The sequence below is a fragment of the Tympanuchus pallidicinctus genome, unplaced genomic scaffold (genome assembly GCF_026119805.1).
Source record: "Tympanuchus pallidicinctus isolate F22 unplaced genomic scaffold, pur_lepc_1.0 scaffold20, whole genome shotgun sequence".
Taxonomy (NCBI): Eukaryota; Metazoa; Chordata; class Aves; order Galliformes; family Phasianidae; genus Tympanuchus; species Tympanuchus pallidicinctus.
In genome coordinates this window covers 7,222,260-7,244,000 of record NW_026294722.1, presented here as the reverse complement: position 1 = coordinate 7,244,000, position 21,741 = coordinate 7,222,260, and the positions used below count along the sequence as shown (strand labels likewise).

General features: G+C 40.3%; 1 protein-coding gene across 2 annotated transcripts; it reads left to right on the top strand.

Annotated features, from left to right (window-relative positions):
• The first annotated feature begins 5,251 nt into the window (after positions 1-5,251).
• On the top strand, positions 5,252-15,984 carry LOC128081251 (protein-glutamine gamma-glutamyltransferase 6-like). 2 transcript variants are annotated; one of them, XM_052684342.1, is made up of 12 exons: positions 5,252-5,459; positions 6,273-6,512; positions 6,982-7,100; positions 8,155-8,283; positions 9,619-9,796; positions 10,084-10,219; positions 11,242-11,345; positions 12,322-12,564; positions 12,906-13,250; positions 14,079-14,236; positions 15,031-15,164; positions 15,831-15,984. In XM_052684342.1, the coding sequence occupies exons 1-12, from the start codon at positions 5,252-5,254 to the stop codon at positions 15,982-15,984; spliced, it is 2,148 nt and encodes a 715-aa protein (XP_052540302.1). The 2 variants fall into 2 exon arrangements, with proteins under 2 accessions (XP_052540302.1, XP_052540301.1); XM_052684341.1 differs by lacking the exons at positions 5,252-5,459; positions 6,273-6,512; positions 6,982-7,100 and adding an exon at positions 7,821-7,906.
• The last annotated feature ends 5,757 nt before the right edge of the window (positions 15,985-21,741 follow it).

The following is a 21,741-nucleotide window of genomic DNA, read 5'->3' as shown; positions in this document are numbered from 1 at the left end:
GCCCATGGCCCCATCCAACCCAGCCTTGAACACCTCCAGTAATGAGAACCCACCACCTCTCTGGGCAATCTGTTCTTGCATCTCACCACTCTCTGAGCACAAACTTTCTTCCTAACATCCAATCTAAGTGTCCCGTCTTTTAGATTAAAGCCCTTGAACCCTCATCCTATCACCACGTGAAAGTAATCAGTTTCCCTCTTGCCTATATCCCTTCCTGTACTGGAGGTACAATGAGTCACTCCACAGCCTTCTCTTCTTCAAGCTAAACAAGCCCAACTCCCTCAGCCTGTCTTCACAGGAGAGGTGCTCCAGGCCTCTGAACATCTTCATGGCCCTCCTCTGAACCCACTCCAACAGCTCCACATCCCTCCTACACTGGGGCCCCATACCTGGACGCAGTACTGAAAATGGGGCCTCACAAGGGCAAAACAGATGGGGACAATCCCCTCCTAGCTCACTGCCAGCTCTCTGTTGATGCAGCCCAGGATACATTGGTCTTCCAGGCTGCAAGTGCACACTTTTGGCTCACATTCAGCTTTTTGTCCAACAGGATCCCTTACTCCTTCACCATAGGGCTGCTCTCAAGTCCTATTCCCAGTCTGTACACGTATCCAGGTTTGCATCAATCCAAGTGCAAACAAGCCATCAAGCCTCTCTAGGGATGGCTAAAAAATATGGTGCTCACTCAATTGTTATTACTACCTGGGCTTAGTTTGGATCTTTTCAATACAAATTTAAGCTGCAGAAAGTTGATTTGCCTTTTTGGTTGCATGCAATCTTGATATGGATCTGGAAACAAAAAAAGAAAACAGAAGAGACATTAAAAAGGCACAAGGTAGAAGAACTAAGGCAAGGAAAATAAGAGATCACTTTTTCCCACTATCCTTCTTGCTCCTAACCTATCACAGTCTATCGAAAGTATGCAATAAATGGTGCACAACATCCTCTTGGGACAAATTGGCAGGGCACGTTTCTAGATAAGTCCTGGCATGAGATGCAGGACAGAAGAACATGACAGCTTAAAGAGCACAGAAGTGCCTGTAATTACAGTGGGTAGAGCTTATGGCAGAAAACGTGATGCTCTGCAGCTTCCTCCTGAGTCCAGCTCAAGACACCATGCCAAATAGCTACAGAGAAATGTAGAAGTATTAAGAATGCCAAACTATAAATAAAAACGAGTAAAAGTAAAGGCAGACACTATTCAATCCCCTGTTCTTCATAGAAACCTCTGATGCATAGGTGACTGTGTAATCACACCCTCCCAGTGGGCTGTATGGCTCGTAATGCAAGAAACACTTATTACAGACAAGCACATCAGGAACAGATAATGAGAAAATCAAGGGTCCATATGCCTCCAAGAAAGGAGGCATATGTTATGTTATGTTATATACTGTTATACCAAGTGATTTGTAAGACCTTCAGGCAGGTCTGTCTTTTTCATAAATAGATTATGCTATGCAAAGTCACGATGCTACTGAGTTACAGTGACATTACAAATCTGTGCAGATTACTGTACACTCCATGTTGTACAATATGTATATGATATTCATCTATATCAGGCCTTCTGTTCATGCAGTCTCCAGAAATGTAAGCTGACATAAACACATCTGACCAAAACGAAGTTGGTCAGAGGCACTTGCACAGATTGCATAGAGAAGAGGCAGGTGCCCCATCCCTGCAGGCATTCAGGGTCAGGCTGGACGGGCTCTGAGCACTGGTGGAGTTGTGGGTGTCCCTGTTCACTGCAGGGAGTTGGGCCAGATTGTCTTTAAACATCCTTTCCAACTCAAATGATTCTATGATTCTAGATTTCCGCTGACTCCTTAAAGACCATTTTCTTTGTTCGATCCAGTCCGGAATGTTTTCTTCACTTAGTAGAGAAGACACCAGGATACTGATTATAATCCTTCCTCAGCCATTCACCAGTTTTAAATAGTCATAATTAGATCCAATATTGTGCAATTATATCAGCCCTAAATAGATGCTTATGTAGGATATTACTAAAACAACAATAACTTGCAACCACAGGTCACACCCTGCTTTATATAAGCTGTAGCTTATTTAGAGGGGTCAGTACCTTAAGCCTTTCATTACTTATGCTGGTGGGAGAGGATTCAGAAAGTTGCTGCACACTTTTGTAGCCATAGCCTCAACTACCCAAGTGTGGAAAAGAAGAAAGAAACCTTATGGCTGGTAAGTTATTAAAAAAAAAAAAAAAAAAAAGATAAAAAATAAACCATAGCTTGATTGCTCCAATCATCACTCTTCCAATACAGATAAGTGACATTTGCTGCAGAAATAGGATAAATTACATCTCATTGTTCTTGGAAAATTAGCACTCTCTAGGTTACATGCCTTTATTGATTAATGTATTCAAAATGTATTTATTTGATATAATGTATCTTGAATGGTATGTTGGTTGTTGCGTTTTGTTTTGTTTTTTTAACTCATGTAACAGAAAAGTAGAAAAAGAAACTACTTTTTTTTTTTTTTAAGCCATATCCATTAACTGCTCTACACAGTGCCTCAGCAGCTTTGTTGGATAGAGGTGCAAGCATCAAACTGCCATACAGAAATGCTGGGCTCTAATCCCTTTCTGATACCAAACTGATCAATGGCCTCACAAATGTCATTTGATGGCCTCCAGACCCCATATCCCCCTCACAGCCAAGCAGTTATGTCAGCCTGTGTGCTCCTTGGTGGAAACACAATCCTAATATCTGTGAATTGTATTGCACTGGCTCCCATGCTAACTGGAAAATTCTGCAGAATGTTGCTTATTAGCACGTTCCCAAAGTCTATCCATTAGAGGAGAAGCACTTTCCCAAACGACTTTTTTTATGACTCTTTTGAATGATGATACATTATCAGGATTATTCAAAGTCCTTCCCCCCTTCTCCCTCCCCAAAAGAGAGACACTGAAACCAGAAAAAGAAATTGTAAGATTAAAACTGTTTACAGATTAAATCAAGGAGAAAGTTGGAAGTACACACTGGCAAAGACTGGCACTAGATTTTTATTGTGACTTGTGACGTGTTCACTAGAAACATCTCTAACTACTAGCTTTGGAAGGTGGGCCAAAATATTAACACAGTGAGTTCTTAAAGGCAACAAATGCTAGTTACTGTTGGTTTACAGGTTATGTTTTGTTACTTTTTTTTTGTTGGTTTTTTTTTTTTTTTTTTTTCTTTTTCTAAGTTTTCCTATTCCTCCGAGTGTCATTTCTTACTCTGTTGTACATTTTGTCTTTACCTGTGTCATTCCGCCTTGGAAGACCTATCAGTATTTATTAGGTCATTAAACAACATAGTTCTATCAGTATCCTTAAAAGCATAGCTCAGTTGTTATTATGTATATGCTACATTTTTGTTTGCCACTACACAAAATGTTCTCTGTTATCTGCATCACTGCACAGCTAATGACACTCTCCAAGACATACCTCTTTTCCTTGCACATGAAACCAGGATAGCTTTCATATGCCCCAAATTCAGCAGTCTTAGAAACCTCTTCTCTCATATGCTTCTATTTAACTTGTAAAGTTCAGGAAAAATAGTGATAGGATACATACAACTAAAGCGTTGCAAAACTAACTTCTATTAAATCTCTGAGCCCAGGAAACATGCTCTAATTCACTCTTAAATTAGAGGACTTGATGGTAGGATTATTGTTTGCTGTAGGTTTATTTCAATTAAGCACATTTAAGGCAGGAAAACAAAGTCATGGTGCAAGTAGAAGCTTTATAGCAATTTCACATCATGTAACATAAACATTACTGCATATACCTATTACTGTACACTGTCATGCAAACACAGCAGAAAACTCAAGCCCCTCCCCTCCTCTATTCTTGTAGTAGAACCCTATCAGTTCCTACAGATCACAGAATAGTTTTAGTTGAAAGATATCTTAAAGACCATCTAGCTTCAACGCCCCTGCCATGGGTGGGGACATCTCCAGACATCTCCCACCAGAGCAGGTTGCTCTAAGTTCCATCTGACCTGGCCTTGAATGCTTCCAGGGTGGGGATCTCCACAACCTACCAAGGCACACTATTCCATATCTACATCTTCACAGCAAAGATTTTCTTCCTTATAACTAATCCAAATCTCTTTTAGTTTAAAACCACTCCTCTTGTCGTATCATTACACAGCCTGGTAAAGACTCTTTCTCCATCTTTCTTATAGGCCATTTTTAAGATTTGGAAGGCCACAATAAGATCTTCCCAGAGCCTTCTCTTTCCTAGGCTAAATAATCCCAACTCTCTCAGTCTGTCTTCAAGGGAGAAGTGCTCCAGCCCTGTGACCATTTCAATGGCCCTCCTCTGGATCCATTCCAACAGGTCTGTCTCTCTCTTATTTTGGGCTCCCCAAAGCTGAATGCAGTGCTACAGATGAGGGCTCACAAGAATGGAGCAGAATGGGAGAATCGCCTCCCTGGACCCACAGGTCATGTTTCCTGGGCTGTATCAAAAGAAGCAACTGGCTTTCTAGGCTGCAAAATTTGAATTTCATTTCAAGTGACACAAGATGATGTTAATCAAGTCCTGTATCTCAGTTCAATGAAAGAGAGAAGAGCATCTTTCAACAGCATTAGTTTCCAAAGGGCTAACATGCTCTTGTCTCAGCAAAAAATTTTCAAGTCAAAATCCTCTGGAGTGCTATACTGCAGAAAGGCACCTTTCAACACGTGTGTTCATAGAAGGATCTATTTATTTATAATTATTATTAATTAAAGAACAAGAAAGGTTTGAAAGCTTCTGTAATCTGTGTCTCAGTATCTCATTATAAATGCAGAGGGCGACCTACCTGATGCAACAGAACAACCCATTGCACTGTCTCAGACAGCTTATTATCTGTCCTCTGGCCATTGCCTATTTCTGAGAGAGTATGAAATAATACAGAATATGAAACACAAGCAAAAAGCCTCTATGTTAACTAAGATGCACATTCTCTTGACTTATATGTCCTGAGTTTGACAATAAAGATATTAGCCTTCATCACCTACCATACTGCTTGCAGGTTGAACTCGCGTATGAGTTCTAATATTTCTTTACATACATCTGTAAAGCACAATGGAAGCTAAGATCCCCGTAGGAAAAGCTGTTCTTTTAGCTAGTTTATTGTTGCAACTTTGTTTTTTTTAATAGCTTGATGGTGGATTTTTCTGTTTTCCTGGAACATTTAACTTCAGCAATACATAAATGGAATGAAGCAACAACATTAGACAAGCTGACAGGACGTATAAGTTTAAAGGAATGGTTTCCATTAACTTACTTTACATTTTTCTAGCTAAGAAAATAACAAATGTTGACTGGCACTCTAAGCTAAATAAAGCTGCACACCACACATCCGATTACAACAGCACACAAGTGATCTTGAGGAGAGGACAGGCTTTCACTATTACCCTAAACTTCCAAACAACGGTGCAACCTGAGGACAACTTCACATTTATTGCAAGCACAGGTAATTTCCTCGTGGCACTAACCTCCCATCCTGACTGCTCCAGCTCCAAAACACTACTGCTTCATAGCTTTCTGTGTGATCACTAACCTTTGCTCCATATCACTCAATTATTTTAGGCTTAGAAGTGCCCATTCTAAACCTCAAATGGGCACCCTAAACCAATAGACAATTAAGGTAATAATAAATGGAAAGGCACAGGCCATTCTCATACACACACACAAAAACAACCAAACAAACCAGGCCTGTATTTCTTCTTTTAAAGACCTACCTGAAACACTGCATACTGTCTTCACCTTGTGAATCCTGAACTTTCTGCAGCTCCAGATCCTACAGACCACTATTACGTGTTTATTTGTCTTCTTTCCTAGCACTCCACCTGTTTAAACTCTGCTTGATTAACTTCAGGTGTTCCTTATTCCTGGAACAGTCCACACTACCTATTTACTAACACTCCCATCCCTATCCTCCAAAAGGCCTTCTCTGAAAAAAAAAAAAGAGACAACTCTTTAACTTTTTAATGAAATGGATATTACAACCTGTGCCCCATCTTGCTTCTGTAGTTTTCAATGTAGTTGGATTTTCAGGACAAGGTCTTGCCTCTTCACTTCTCTAGAATGACTGTGGGAGTACTCACCTTGACTAGGTCATGCATCTAACACAGAGGGGCCCCATAGGGTGATTTTATGCATTGGATTGCAGCTAGCTTACACCATGAACCATAATCCTTCAATGTAGCAAATGAAATAATTGTTGATCCTGGCTTGTCATCTACTGCTATCACTCAGAATTGCTGTCTCCTGTTCCTTCTGGCAGGACTATCTGCAGCAGAATCACAGCAGACCAAGGCCATATTTCACCTTTCTAAGGATGCTGCCAATGGCTGGAGTGCAACCCAAGAGCACTGTGAGCCTGGCCGCATGAGTCTCATGATAATCAGCCCTGCCAATGCCGTCATTGGACGATACAAACTCAAACTCCAGATTGCTTCTGGCAACAAGACCTCTTCAGCACTCCTAGGCCAGTTTGTGTTACTCTTCAATCCCTGGTGTCCAAGTACGTTTTATGGTATTATGTTCTTCAGGAAATCTGGGTGCCACAGTAAAGCACGTACCTGACAGCATGACACAGTACGATATTTTGATCTACGTAAAGGATGTTGTTTTTGCTCTTTCTTCAGTGCTTTAATGCATCAAAGATCCAGCTTTCTGCTCATAGAGTAAGAAATTAGAGGAGGGAAATATTTCAAAAACATATTCTACATCTTTTTTGTCCTCTGATAGCGTGTTCTGTTGTAAGCGACACAATATCTACCAGTAAGACATACAACAAGATCAGAGAAGCAGTGAAAGGACAGGAGCGTACTCAGTTCCCATAAAATTAGCTTCATGCTAATTCTATTCACTCTGTGAATGATTGCGAGGGGTACAGCCTCACCTGTTTCTCAGAAGTCCCCTTGAAGTTTTCTTCTCAACTGCAGCAAACCAACAATCCTTTCAGCTGGCATTTCTCATTCTGCTTCCAGATGATGATGTCTATATGGCTAATGAAAAGGAGCGACGGGAATATGTTCTGAATGACAGTGGAATCATATTTCAGGGAAAGGAAAAATATATTCAGCAAGAAGCTTGGAATTATGGGCAGGTAAGCAAGGAAAACAGGAAAATAAGAGTGAGTGCATGGATGAGGGTCTTAAGGACAGAGTCCTTAGTATAGGAGTATCATAGCATAGAAGTTCAGTATTTCTTATTCATTTTTTTCTTGCCAAACTATCAGTTTTTTCTACACATCACAACAACATCAGGATCTTTTCCCCTCTGGCATGTGCTAGGAAAAGAAATAAGAAACAAAACACAATTTGAGATGTTATTGTTTCATTGGTCTGTTGTTGTTGTTGTTGTTAACAAAGTAGAGAAATTCTACTTTTTTTTTCTTGTCCCCCATAAAGGGCAACGGAAACTACACCAGCTGTACCTTCTATTTATTGAAAGATTGGTACATCTAAATATTTTTAAAATTGACCTAGTATTGGGGCAGAATATCTCAAAGATACTCAACTGAAACAACTCAAGTTGGAATTTTAAAATACCAGTTTGGCCTTCTAAACACATCTGCTATTAATTTGATCATACCTACAGCTCATCTGTGGTTACAGAGCTGTCCTGCAATTTGTGAGGTCAGTCAAAAACAACCTATGGCCATTTTAAGGATAACAACTGCACCAACAGTTTCTCTCTTTCTCTGTCTTTCTCCCTCCCTTTTTCTCCTTCTCCTTTTATTTCTTTTCCAGTTCATATAATTTGATATATGGTGAAGGCAGCCCATCAGAGCAAGGTTTTTGTAATGTGAAGGGGAGAGTACCTGCTGGGACACGACAGGATGTGGGAGGAGGTGAAGCCTGCTGAGCCAGTCCTGGAATGGTCTTGTCTGGACCACCAGGCCATGCCTGGGTAATTTCTTCATGAATGCTGTGGTACCAAAATGTGCTTCTAAATACGCTGGTTGCTAATTACTACTAGTAATTAAATACCAGTGTAGTGTTTTTTCTTTCTTATTGTATCTATTTTCTTTCATAATACTGAAAAATCTTAGATAACCATCATCCTATCATCCAAGGAGAAGGAAAATACGTATGGAGTTTATTCTTGCTTTTATTTATAAAATTAACCCGTAATAATAATGTTTCTTTTGATTTTAGTTTGAAGAAGATATCCTTGATATCTCTCTGTCTATACTGGATCGAAGCCTGAACCACCGCCAAGATCCATCCACTGATGTATCCAACAGGAACGATCCCATCTATGTGTGCAGGGTTATTAGTGCTATGGTAAAGTGATCAGCTAGTTACAGCTGTACAGTGCACCTACCTCAGTGTTTCTACTGTGAACCTTCTCAATGTCATACAGAATGTGTTTAGTTTTTACTGGGAAAAAAAAAAAAAAAAAGGCTAGAGAAGAGAAATAAGACAGATCTCATCTCAATGCAAACCCCCCAGAATTTAATTTTCCTTTGTCCCAAAAGTTTGCTCAATAATTGAAGGAATGAAGAATGTTTCTAAGACCTTCTGACACTGAATCTCAGCAGTCTTCTTAACAGATTTTTAGATTAGATATTTTCTCTAATTTAGAAAGTCTATTCTGAAATCATTTGCTCTGTTTCTCGAACAGCAAAAGATGCATGAAATATTTGGGAAAACTAGTATTGATATGATGGCATTTAATGTATTTATACTGTATCCTTCACTCTAGGGGAGTTTGTTCAGTGAGGATGGTATGCATTTCCTTCAACAAATAGTTACATCTCCTCAACAATTCCCCATCCCCACACATATATAATGCATAACTAGGCAACCGAAAAGTTTTCAGTTTTATAAATAATGTATGCCTTACCACATTCCTTACCTGAAACCGCTCATTTACACCTGTGATCCTTCCTGGCCTTTTAGACAGCATTTGCTTTAGAAAATTTCAATATTAAGTAAATAACTCTACTAAGTTACACATAATTACTGGGAGAAGGAATACTGAAGAAAAAAATAATAAAAAATCTTACTGTTTACTATACTTGATGCTACATGAAACCATACACAGCACTTACACAGGCTGCTAAAATGCAGGTGTACAAATATACAAGCACATTTTAACAGCTGGATGCCCCATTCCTGGAGGCATTCAAGGCTGGGTTGGATGGGGCCTGATCTGGTGGGCAGCAACCAGCCAAAGGCAGGGGGTTGGAACTGGATGAGCTTTAAGGTACCCTCCAAGTTAAACCATTCTAAGTAGCCCTCCAGTACTTAAAGGAGGCCTAAACCAAAGGGACTCTTTATCAAGGGATGATAGAATAAGAGAGAACGGTTTAAAGCTGAAAGAGGTATATTTAGATTAGATATAAGGAATAAATTCTCTACTATGAGAGTGCTTAGATACCAGAACAGGGTGCTCAGAAAGTTGTGGCGATTCCTCTCTGAAGTGTTTAAGGTCAGGCTGGATGCGGCTCCAAGCAACCTGCTCTGGTGGGAGGTGTCCCTGCCCATGGCAGGGGCATTAGAACTGCATCACCTTTAAGGTCTCTTTCAACTCAAACCATTCCATGATTGTCTATTTCTGCCTCTCCCTTCTTCTGTACTGTATTGTAACTCTCTCATGAGAAGCATTGTTTTCAGGTTAACAGCAATGATGAAAAGGGAGTAGTGGAAGGGAAGTGGAGTGGAAACTATCGCTCAGGAACCAACCCTTTGCACTGGAGTGGAAGTGTGACCATCCTTCGAAAGTGGTACAGAGGGAGATACAAACCCATCCGGTATGGCCAGTGCTGGGTCTTTGCAGGAGTTATGTGCACAGGTATCCGTGAAGGGGAGAAAAATACTATCAGAAAGGAAATTTAGTGGAATTTAAGTAGCTTTAACCTTGTGATGCTGTTGAAGATATATGAAGAATGAAAGATTAAAATGAGTAAATCTAACTCTTCTTAAAAAGAACAAGGCAGTTAAGAATGCTGTGTGAATGGAACTGTCTTCTCAGCAACTTTGCACAATGATTATGTGACATCCCTGTACCGTATCAGAGCAGTGTTTCTCCATCAGAAAAATCTGTAAAATAGGCTTAAAGCACTTTTATCTGTATTGCAGTTCTGAGATCGCTAGGAATACCTACCCGTGTTATTACAAACTTTAACTCTGCACACGATAGTAATATCAACCTGAGTATTGACAAATACATCGATGTTTCTGGAAAGACCCTGCACTTGACTGAAGACAGCGTATGGTAAATACGAATTTTATCTTAATATTTCTTCCACTATACTCTCCTCTAGTCACAGCATCTAGAATCACTCTCCTAGAAACCCACCCCAACCTCATGCTTCCAAAGATACAAAATTCCATAGCAAAGAATCAACAGCACACTGTGTTCAGAAATGCAGGATGCAATCAGTTTCAACATTCTGAAGACTCAGCAGAGGAGTTATTTGGCACACTTGCTGTTCAACACGCAGGTTGGAAGATATAACCTCTAATTTTGTTTCTACTATATGACAGCTTTTTTCCAAAAGAAAGTTAAAGGAAGAGTGATTAACTGCTTGATTAAAATGAGCTAATTTGTCCCTCAATTCCTAGAACTTTCAGAAGACTGCAGGTTTTAGATGCAGCTCCTGTTGACTGTCTCAGTCTTCCTACCATTGTACACTCCTTGCACTGTATTAGAGGTTACTAAAGCAAAGCCAATATATTGAATGCAGCAGACAAAAATCCTATGCCACCCCATCACTTAGGAAGGACACATTATTTCTTTCACATGAGAGGAGCTATTTGTTAAATATGATGCTTCTAACAAACAGGTGAACAGAAACTAACACACTGCATGCATGCATTCTACTGCATGTACCAGTGTTTCAGACCACAAGCACCCTCTGCTATTTGGACTAAGTAGGACAAGCATGACACAAAGTAGAATTAAATACCACAAGACAGCACTGTACATGGAAGACCTTGTTCTGGAACATGTCAGTTCCAACTGACATGTTGTTTTAGAATATACAGATCTGAACACTTGACCCTGCAATAAATATATTTTTTTTAACATTACTTTGTGTGTAACAACCCAGTATTTCTGAGAGGTCTGAATACCAAAAAGACAAAGAGGGGGAAAGAGGTATTCAAGAAAGCAGGAAGCAGCTATGCAGAGGAGCATGGTTTGTTCTTGCCCTGCACCACAAATTTATCATATCTTTCAACATAAAATTGATCGTATTAATCAAAGATTTCCTATTTTCCTTCCTTCCTTCCCAGGAATTACCATGTCTGGAACGAGAGCTGGTTTGCTAGAAGAGATCTTGGATCTTTTTATGATGGATGGCAGGTTTTGGATGCAACACCCCAGGAAAAAAGCAAAGGTAACACTGTGGTAAATAAAATAACCCTGTAGTTGCTGTTCCTCCTAACACTGCTACTGAAATTCTAGGATGATTCTCTCTACTCTTAGAATAGTTGTAGCATACCCTCATCTCCAGCACACTGCCTTTCTGTCAGCCTCTGGAGTGTCTACCCGCATGCAGATTCTTACTTTTCCTGCTCATTAGCCTACATAAAAACAAATGCATCTTAAGTTCACTTATCTTACACTTGCCTGCCTCAGCTCCAAACACACATTCATAAAATGATGAAGAACAACTAAGGTTAGAAGGGACTTCTGGAGACTGTTTACTCTGCTCAGTGCAGGGTCAATGACAGCAGTTTTCTCAGGACCACATCCAACTGGGTTTTGTATATTCATAGGATGGAGACTTCACAACCTCTCTGTGTGTCCCATCCCAGTGCTTGACCACCCTCACAGTAAAAGAGGTTATTCCTTATGTTTAAATGAGATTTTCAGTTTGTACTCATTGCCTCTTGTCCTTTCACTGCTTATCATTGAGGAGAGTCTGATCCTGTCACCTTTATACCTCCCCATCAGATATTTATGTATTAAAGCTCCTGGTTCATCAGTGCTGCACATACAGCACTGATGACTCACATCTGAGCAGTCTGACTGTGCTGAGAGCTGCCAGTCTCTTCTCTCCTTTCATTTGACAGGTCAGCATACAGCCTCACGGGCTTTGGAGGATTAAAACAATTCTCATAGCACAGAAAGCACTACTTACATCTCTTCAGCTTTACAGCCTCCTTGTTTGTGCCTTCTGATAGAAAATGCATGTTGAATTTCTGGACACACTGTTACCATAATGTAAAGACCCAGAAAGAATGGAATTCATCAAAACATGTCTTTGGAGATCTGACTACCTCTCCCTTTTGCTGTCAGCAGGAAGATTTGTGGCCTGCACCTGATTTTTTGCAATTGGTAACCACTTCACTTCTCTCTCCTTCACATAGGCATCTATCGATGTGGCCCAGCTTCCACCAGAGCCATTAAGGAAGGAGATGTGAACCTGGATTATGACAGCTCATTTGTGTTCGCAGCAGTGAATGCTGACTGTGTTACTTGGATTCACCATAGCAACAAAAGGAAAGAGAGAATTTACTCCAATACCAGGAAAATTGGAAAATTTATTAGCACCAAAGCAGTGGGCACCAACACCCGAGTGGATGTCACTGATAATTACAAATATCCAGAAGGTAAATTCTTTCTATTTTCAGAGGAGATGGCATTTACTCCAGCTTAGGTAGAAGAACTGAGCTCTTCTAGGAGTTATTTTTGCACTGCTAACAGTTTCTAACAGGTCCCATGAACAACCAGCTGAAGCTAACAGCCAAATTTTACTTTCCAGCCATCGTAACCATGTATATTCATTTAAGAGGTTTTTTTTGGTCAAAATTAGCTTTCGGTTAGGCCTCAATTTCTCCTCCCATGTATCTTTCCCTGCCTTCACAAACTTTAATTACTGAGAGCAATTCTGGCTTAACTGCCCTATATCCATCGAATACGAGATCTCTGACCAATTTATCTTTTAAAGCAGGATCCTCCAAAGAAAGGCAGGTGTACAAAAAGGCAGTGAAGCTGCTGGGTGTGAGAAACACTGGAAGAAGAAAAAAAGTTACAAAACCCAGGAGACGACTTCCAGTAGCACGGAGACAAAATATGACAGCGACCACACGAAAACCCACTGTCTCGGGGAAGCTGAAGCTGGATGCATCTCCTGTAATAGGCCAGGATATCCTCCTCACCTTGGCACTGCAGAATTTGACTGCAGACTTCAAGACCATAAAGGTTAAACTGAAGGCTTCAGCTGTTCTCTACACGAGAAAACCGAAGGCAGAGATCTTGCAGTGGTCTAGGTCTGTTCAACTTGGATCTGAAGAAGGTAATTTTAATCTTATTACAGATCAGGACAAGATGTAGCTTTAGTTTGTGTCCAAATCATATAGACATCATAAATGTCTCAGATGCCCTGACTATAAATGGTCTGAGCTTAGAACTATTCAGGCAAAGAGAAACTTACCCTGTTTTAAATGTTTGCTTTTGGACCCTGTCAGGAAAGATACCTTTGTAGTAACAGGACAGCAACTGCAGATCACAGTAAGAAAGAACTACACTACTTGCAGATGAAGGCCTTTTGCCTTGCTCTTAGAGGAGGAGTGCTAAATAACAAAGCATAGGACAACTGAATACAACTACCCCCTCAAACTAATCCACAATGTTATAACTCCTTCCGCCACACCAAGAGTGGATGAGAGTTATTTCTCAATGTGCTGAGAACTGCACTGTCTTCCTCGTTGCCAAGTAAGACAGAATGTGCATCCTGTGACAGTAAGACAGAGGCTGAACAGCTGCATCAGCACAGGCATTTAAATCAGGCCATCTTTTCACTTTTGCCTCCTCTGCAAGAACAGAATGTGAAATTCCCAGCTTCAGATTCATGAGAAAACCACCAGCATGGGCTGCTACAGAAATCCATCCTCAGATCTGCCCAGCTAGCAAACCATACCCAATCACTTGGTGTTTAAGGCAAAGATAAGTAGAAGTCATCTCTGAGCATCATTTCCAACTATGGGCTGTCAACATTCAAAAGTGAACAGACCCAAGGTGACAGCATCATTGCTCCCTAATAATTATATCCTAATATAATCCTGAGGATTATAGTACTTAGAAAATAAAAGAGTGGAAATATCTGCTTCTGTTTGCATTCCAGTGAAAGAGATCTCATTCAAGATCACCTACTCCCAGTACAAAAATGCTTTGTTGGATGACAGGAAGATCCTAGTGACTGCTGTGTGTGAAGCCAGACAGGGAGCATCACTTCTACTGGAAAAAGATATTGTACTTCAGGATCCTCTTCTCAACATCGAGGTAAAAAGCCAGTCCCTTCTGTGTCTCTATGTCTCCTGTACTGTAAGCAACCTGCAAGGAGCGATAGAATTTCTGTGTTTCCCAGCATCCAGACTAGATCTGCATACCCACAAAGGAAAACAAAGGTTTGTAAGAAGCCTCTTGTGCTATACTGCATAGCATCAGCTAATAGGGCAGACACTTCAGTGACTGAATTTCTAGCAGGCTTTGTGTTTCTGTTGATTGAAATTCCTATATAAGCATACATCCAGTGACAGAAAAATACAATTATGGTGCTGGACTTGGACAAGCAGATGTGCCAATTCTACGTTATCTCAGTCAGAATACGGTAATGAATACTTTTATTTGCTATTTCACATTATGATTCTTTTGCTTGAGATGCCACAATTCACCTCTGTCTCACACTTAATCCCAAACCATTCATTTAGCCTTACTAATACTAATTTCATTTAAGTTGTCTACAGCAGTTGGCCATATATGCCAAGATAATACTTGTATTTTTTTCTCTTCTCACTTTTAAGTATCATATATGATACAGTATATAACACTGCATTCCGGCCCAGTTAAAACACTGGGAATTATTGATCCGACAGGAGTTCACCACTCCTCAAACACAGCAGATGGCTGACACAAGCCTGCACTCTCATGTCCAAAAATATGTACTCAGATTAATTCCTTACTCCTTCCTGTTCAGGGCATCCTGATAAGTGGTTTGCAATGGAATTTAAAAGAGCAAACTGTGAAAAAGATGCGAGGCCAATACTGAAGCTGAGCAGAATATTTTTTCTCTGTAGGTCCTTGGTCCAACAGTGGTACACAAGGCCACTAAGGTGCTGGTCACATTTACCAACCCGCTGTCTGAAGTAGTGACAGACTGTGTGCTGAGAGCAGAAGGCAGCGGCCTGCTCAAAGAGCAACTCAACATCAAGTATGTAAATGGTGTTTGGTGAATAACTCATTCACGTTAGTGGGGAATCCAGAACACAAGTGAACTTTTTTTGAAAGATTCTGCCAACCCCATGACTACTGTTTGCACTAAGATTGGACAGAACATCATGCCAGCACTCTCCATATCTAGCTGGAATATTTTGCCCCTCTATCGCCAAACGTTGAATTACAGAATGCTCGGGGAATGGAGAGAGAGCATGCTTTTAATGACAGCATGTAACTTGAGTGCTGTAGTTAGTGAGTAAAAAATTCAGACCTTTCTTCCTTCCTTTCCTTGAAGGATAAGAGGAAAAGCATTATTCTCCCATTGCCTATGGTTGTTAGTTTAAAAATGTTTGAAAAATCTCCAAATATTTAGACTGGGAGAGTTAATACCAGGAAACTCTAAGAGGGGAGAAAAAAAAAATAGAGGAAGCTGGATAATTATGTGCATCACTGGGGCTTCATTTATACTGAACACAAAATTCTGTCCAGTGTTGAGGTAGCTGTGGACATGGTAGCTTACGTCCACACGTAGAGCACACAAACACACCAGTTACATACCCCAACACTTTCTTTTTATATTGTCTGACATTCAGGAACTTTGAAGAATATATGGTAAGAATTTCTCTGCTGCTTGAACTTACCAACATATCCTGTTTCTTAGTGTGGCAAGAATGGCCCCCATGGAGACCTCAACAGCTGAGTTTGAGATCATTCCCTACAAGAGTGGCATCAGGCAGCTTCAGGTGGACTTGGCTTGCATCCAGTTTTCAAACATCAAGGAATTTGTGATGCTTGATGTGGCTCCTGCCCAGTGATACAACCTTTACACCAGTTCAGTTTTGTCATGGTTTACGAGACTGGCACAGTGCTCAAGCATTATTAGCACTAGAAATGTAGAAATGCAGATTACTCGGCCAAAGCAAGTGAAAAAATATGAACCGAAATCAACAAAAAGGGACCATGCACTGTACTATTCTTCGTTTTGCAAAGTAGCTCAGGAGAAAGTTTCAAAGCTAAAACTGATACCTATACTGCTTTGTTGATAGAAATGACACACTTTCTGTCTGGACTTTCCTAATTTAAGTGCTGCCAAAAGCTTTCAGGACTTACACGGATATAACTCTGGCCTGACTGCTGTGTTTCATTGCTTTTTAAATACAAATGACAGCAAGACAAAGGTGCTAGTCTGGAAGATATGCTGCAGGAAATACTGACCAAGCTATTCTACTGGCCCAGAGGGAATGACCCTAAAATGTGTCCTCTTCATAAGAAATGTCAGCAGTTTCCTTGGACTATTTACTATTTTAGGCTTTGCTAAGCCTAAACATAAGCAATTTCCTGAAAATAAAAATTAATGTGTGTAGAGATCCACCTTAGATGCTCTCTGGCTTCGTAACATTGCCTGCTTCTAGTATGAATGTATTTTAGGCTGTGGTAGTCATCAGAATCTATAAGCAGCACAGGCAAACAGTCAGTGCATTGGTCCTAATTATTTTGGAATGATGCACTTTGATTAAATTGCAGTGGGGGGGAGGGGAGTGCAGGGAAAGGTTGGGTGTTTTTTGTTCACTCCAATTCAGCAACTTCTCCCTGCTTTACCCTGAAGAATTGGCTGAACTTGTCAGTGAGACCACTTCAGAAAAAGGAGTCCACTACAAGTACTGCTGTTTTGTGATAGCTTGACTTTCAGGGCTGTTAAGCTGCCAGACCTGCTGCTACATGCCTCCCTCAGCCCTTCATCTGTATCTTACAAAACCACTGTATCCGCCCTCCCCACCTATGGCAGAGGAACTGCCATCTGCTGCTTTATGCCAAGCAGACAGGAGAAAAGCAAAACTGATTTTTCAGTTTGCACAGGCAGATACTGTGCAGCACTTCCAGAAATGCACAGGAAGCACGCTGGTAGAAAAGGCTGAGGACTATCAGAAGGATTATGAAGATTCACATTCAGCAGTCATGTATCCTTTTCCCACAAAGCTGCTAAAAGTAGGTCACCATACTCTGTCAGAAAGGTATTGTGACACCTGTATCTCAAGCCCAACATCGTATCAATATATTCCTTGCAGCAAAGAAGCCAAAATTAACAAAGATATGAATTTTCCTAAGATACTGTTTGTCCATTTCCTCCTACCAACACCTAGCATGAGGTATGCCTAGGAACCGAGCCTCAGCTTCCCCAAAAATAATGTTTCAGAGACTCAAACTGATTCTGTAACAAATTAAACGGAGGTCTCATTCAAATTTCTTTGATTTGAAGCCAACACAATCTTCAAAACACGTAAATTTCTGTTTTACTGTATCCATTACATTACTCTGCCACCCACATATATACTTACAAGGGTCCCCAAAGCTAGTCAAAACCAGTCAGTCCAGCGAGACTGGAATGAAGACTGAAAAGGTCACACATATATGAATGCAGGAATTTGGATTTCTCCAGGCAAAGCAGAGGGGGGAATGAGTAGCTTTGCACCTATCAATTAAGTCTTACAGAATCTTGGAAAGTCAGGGTATAAAATCCACCATTCACCTCAGAAAGGGCCTTGAGGTGGTGATTATATTCACAACGTCTCATTCAGTCTTGCAAGAACGCAGACTGACATTGCAGACTGACATTAACTCAACATGCAGTACAGCTAAGCCATTTAAATTCCTTCACTATTTGTCCTTAAATACAACCCAGGAAATGATCTAACACAGTGTTTGTCACAAGAGCTTGGCATCACCTCGTCCTAATTAACTATTTGTAAAGGAAGCCTACTGTTCAAAGGGAAATCAGCAGGAGCACTTGTGCAAAGTCCTTCACTTTGCAACACGTGGGGTTGCTGGGTTTTTGGGGTGTCAGCATTAACTGCCCTCAGCAACCACACCCAGCTCAGCTGCAGTGCTAAAGCACAGATTTATCTGTCCAGCGATGTACAAGAAATACACATTCCTCCTGCGTTAGACAGCTGGTCAATCAAACTAATCATTATTACAGAGAAAATGTTAAAATGCCTGAAGAAAGATTTAAACACTTAACCAAACCTACAATCCTTATACAGCCCTTAGAAGTCCATAGGAGTTAGTAGAGTAACACACAGCTAATTACCAGCATTTTGCTTTATAAATATGCCATTTAAAGCTGAACATGCACCCAGCCCTCATTCCACTCTGATTAATCCAGTAAGTAATAATAATAATGTAAGCACTAGCTGAAATCTAACATTCACACTATGAATTTAGCTTGAAAGGTCTCAATGACAGTAAATGCTTCTCCCCAAACTGTTTTCTTGATATAATTTTCTCAGACCTTGATTCTAACAGTCAATTAAATAACTACTCTTCTACAGATTTATCTTTTTAATCTGATAGCCCAAAGTTGGTTGTTTCAAAGCACTCGGTTGCTTTGGCTTTCAGCAAAGCTGCACTACTTTAACACATCTATCACACATACCTACTCAATGTGGACAACACTGCTCACCATAAAAGGCAATAAAAGACACAGTGTAAGCTCTAGAAAGACAAGAAATCACACCTGTGACTAAAATTCACCTCTAATACATGGATGTGCCAAGTCAGAGGTAGACCGAGCTGTATGTATTTTTCAGTCATTGCATTCAGAAAGAGATCTAGTCATTAACAATGCTAATGTAATACTTTAAGATTCTATTTGTAAAGGTAATAAAGATCATGAGGAACTTTATAGATTCATATTTGGACCTGTAAACAACAAAAATCCCCAACCCTATAAAGATACCACAGTAACAGTCAAGCAGGATGGATACTTCTGGTTCCTGTGGATCAATTTTAGATTTCTGTGAGCGTGTCAGGGATGTAATGGACACACAACTGCCAGAAGACATGCCTGAATGAAGTCCTTCAGAAGATGCAGTGCTTTTCTGTACAAAAATCTTTTCTGTACAAAAATGTCATAAAGCCATTTAAATCACCCAGGACCAGAGAGTTACAAGGAATTTCATAGAGTCATAAACAAGACAAAAAAACAGACAATATAACAATCATTGAAATTCAGCACAGTTGGAAAGCAGTTTTTAGTCACCCATGATGTAGAATGTTACATCAACTGTATCAAGAGCAGAAAGAGATCCCAGCAGAAACAGGCGACTCAACTGAGATTACAGCGTCTCGTGTTTCTATGATTTCCATTAATGACATGTTAGATTGCAAAGCAGACAGGAGGGGAGTACTACAAAGAATATTGTTAACAAGAGCTCCAAGTGAAATCAGTACAAGATAATGCTTTGCTTGCAGGGGTGGGGCTCATGCACATCCTTCTCAGGCACCTGGTGTTACGTATGTACTGGCAGAGACAAGATTAGATTGGATGAATCTCCATCCTGATCCAGTTTGGCAAGTTGTACACGCTTATGCTTCTGTTGCATTTTAGAAAGTAGTGCAGGTTTGGACTTGGTTAATTCCAAGTGAACGAATGATGATTCTTACTGAATCCGTACAGTGAAGCAGGGAATTCACTCAGTTGTTTCGTGGATCTTCTGCACGTGCTGGTAAACATACTAATGCTGATGTTAATGATATTGAAGTTTCAGAAGCTGAAAGCAGGGTGCTGCTGGTCTAGTTGCAATTGAAGTTTTACAAACAGTGGTACATATCACAAGTATAACGTGTGTTAAATCTGTGAACAAATAACACTGACAGCCAGCAACTATTCAGTAAAATGAACTGGAACTTTATCTTTCTGGGGACAGAAACATGTAAGTAACATCTATTTGAAAAGCATACTAAAGAGCCACCATTAAAGCAAACTCACAAGACAAAGTAAGTGAAAACAGTACTGAATTTACACTTCACAGTTCAGATTTAAAAATAAAGCAAAACCTATTTTTCCAAAGTGCCTGATTTTTTCTGAAGAATCCTGGGGGCAACACCTCTGGAAGACCCATATAATAGAGCCACCTGTCATCATGTCTGAACAACTGCATGCTTCTCCATTTCCTGACACAGAAGATATTGCTATCAACAAGAAGTGTTGCAGGGAAGGCAGGCAATCAGTAATAGCAGACATAATTGCATACGCACCTCCAAGTTCAGTTACACTGAGCGCATGGAAGAAAACAGTCGTTCAAAACATTGGTGTTATGACAATTTAACACCAAAACAAAAGGAACACAAATACTTGTAGGCATACTTTGGAAATATCTATCAACACACTTTAAAGTGCTTGCATAGAAACATGCAAACTGCTGGCTGCTTATAGCAAATAGACAAACGGGTCTCAACTCAACATAGCAGGCAGGTTGAAACTAGATGATCATTATGGTCCTTTTCAACCCAGGCCATTCTATGATTCCTGACTATGCAGTTACAACTGCAATATATACAAAACCGGCAGCACCACTTTAGCACCAGCAGTAATACTGGCAGTGCTTGAGCTTGCCTTTACCAAACTCTGGATAAGACAAGAATGGCATCTGTTGGTTTAAACTAACAGATGAAACTGACAGGTCTCAAGAAAAAACAACGCAGGAAAATCTGATATTCCACAGAGACAGGTAACTCACATGTAGGAGATCTCAGCGCTTCCTCCTGCTGAATGTTTATTTCAGATCTTGGATGTAAAATCTCAGGTGTCTAATTTCAGACTGTAAATTCTCACTAGACAGAATGCCAATAAAGCACTTCAGCGTTGCCTATTCAAGTCTCTTTAGTGTGTCTTTTAATATCACTCTAAAAGTAATGCCTCCTATTTATTTCCATGGAAACTATAACAGATACGAAGAACACAACAATGTTATTTGATAGAGCAAATCCTCAGCTACAAAACCATACTTTTTCAACACAGTCACCACAATTAAAAATGCATTTTCACCAGCGATGACCAAGAGCCTGCATGTTGTGCTCATAAAAATCTGCACCAGCAGATGTGAGCCACTGTCACCACTGCTGAAGTGCATCACCCACCACCTCACTGTGCTCACTGCCACTGTTTGGTCCCCAAATGTTCAGCAAGCATCAATGAATGTCAGTAGGTGCAAATGTTTTCGCATGGAGGAATTCAGTTACACCTCATTGCTTCACACACACTTCCATGCCAGATGTCATTCTGTTTAACTGCCCCTCTGCTGCCATCTATCACCCAGCAACAAAATGGGACAGAATGTTGGTGGGAAGGTTCAGTCTGTACTGCCATACAACTGATTCCGACATTGTGGGCCACCAAAATAGGAGGCATTACTTTCGGAGTAACCCTCATACGTTGAACCTTTCAACAGATTTCCTTTCTAGCGCCTCTTTGATGTAATGAAAGACACAAAGGGACAATAAGTAGCCCTCTTTTCACAGTTTACAAAGTGTTCATCAAATGCTACTTGCAGTTGCTGGTTTGACCAAGAGATGGTACTATCCGTACACACAGCCATTGCAGTGTGGTGAGAAAACGACCTGCTTAAATCTCTGAACCAAGAGATTTTAGATGTGGTTTAGATAAACTAAACACATATACTGCAAAAGTGCATTTAAAAAATACTAATCAGTGAATAAAGTCTGTTTGAGCCTGATCAATGGTTTAAATCTTACACACGCTTAAAGAATGTGGATCCGTAACTATATACTGA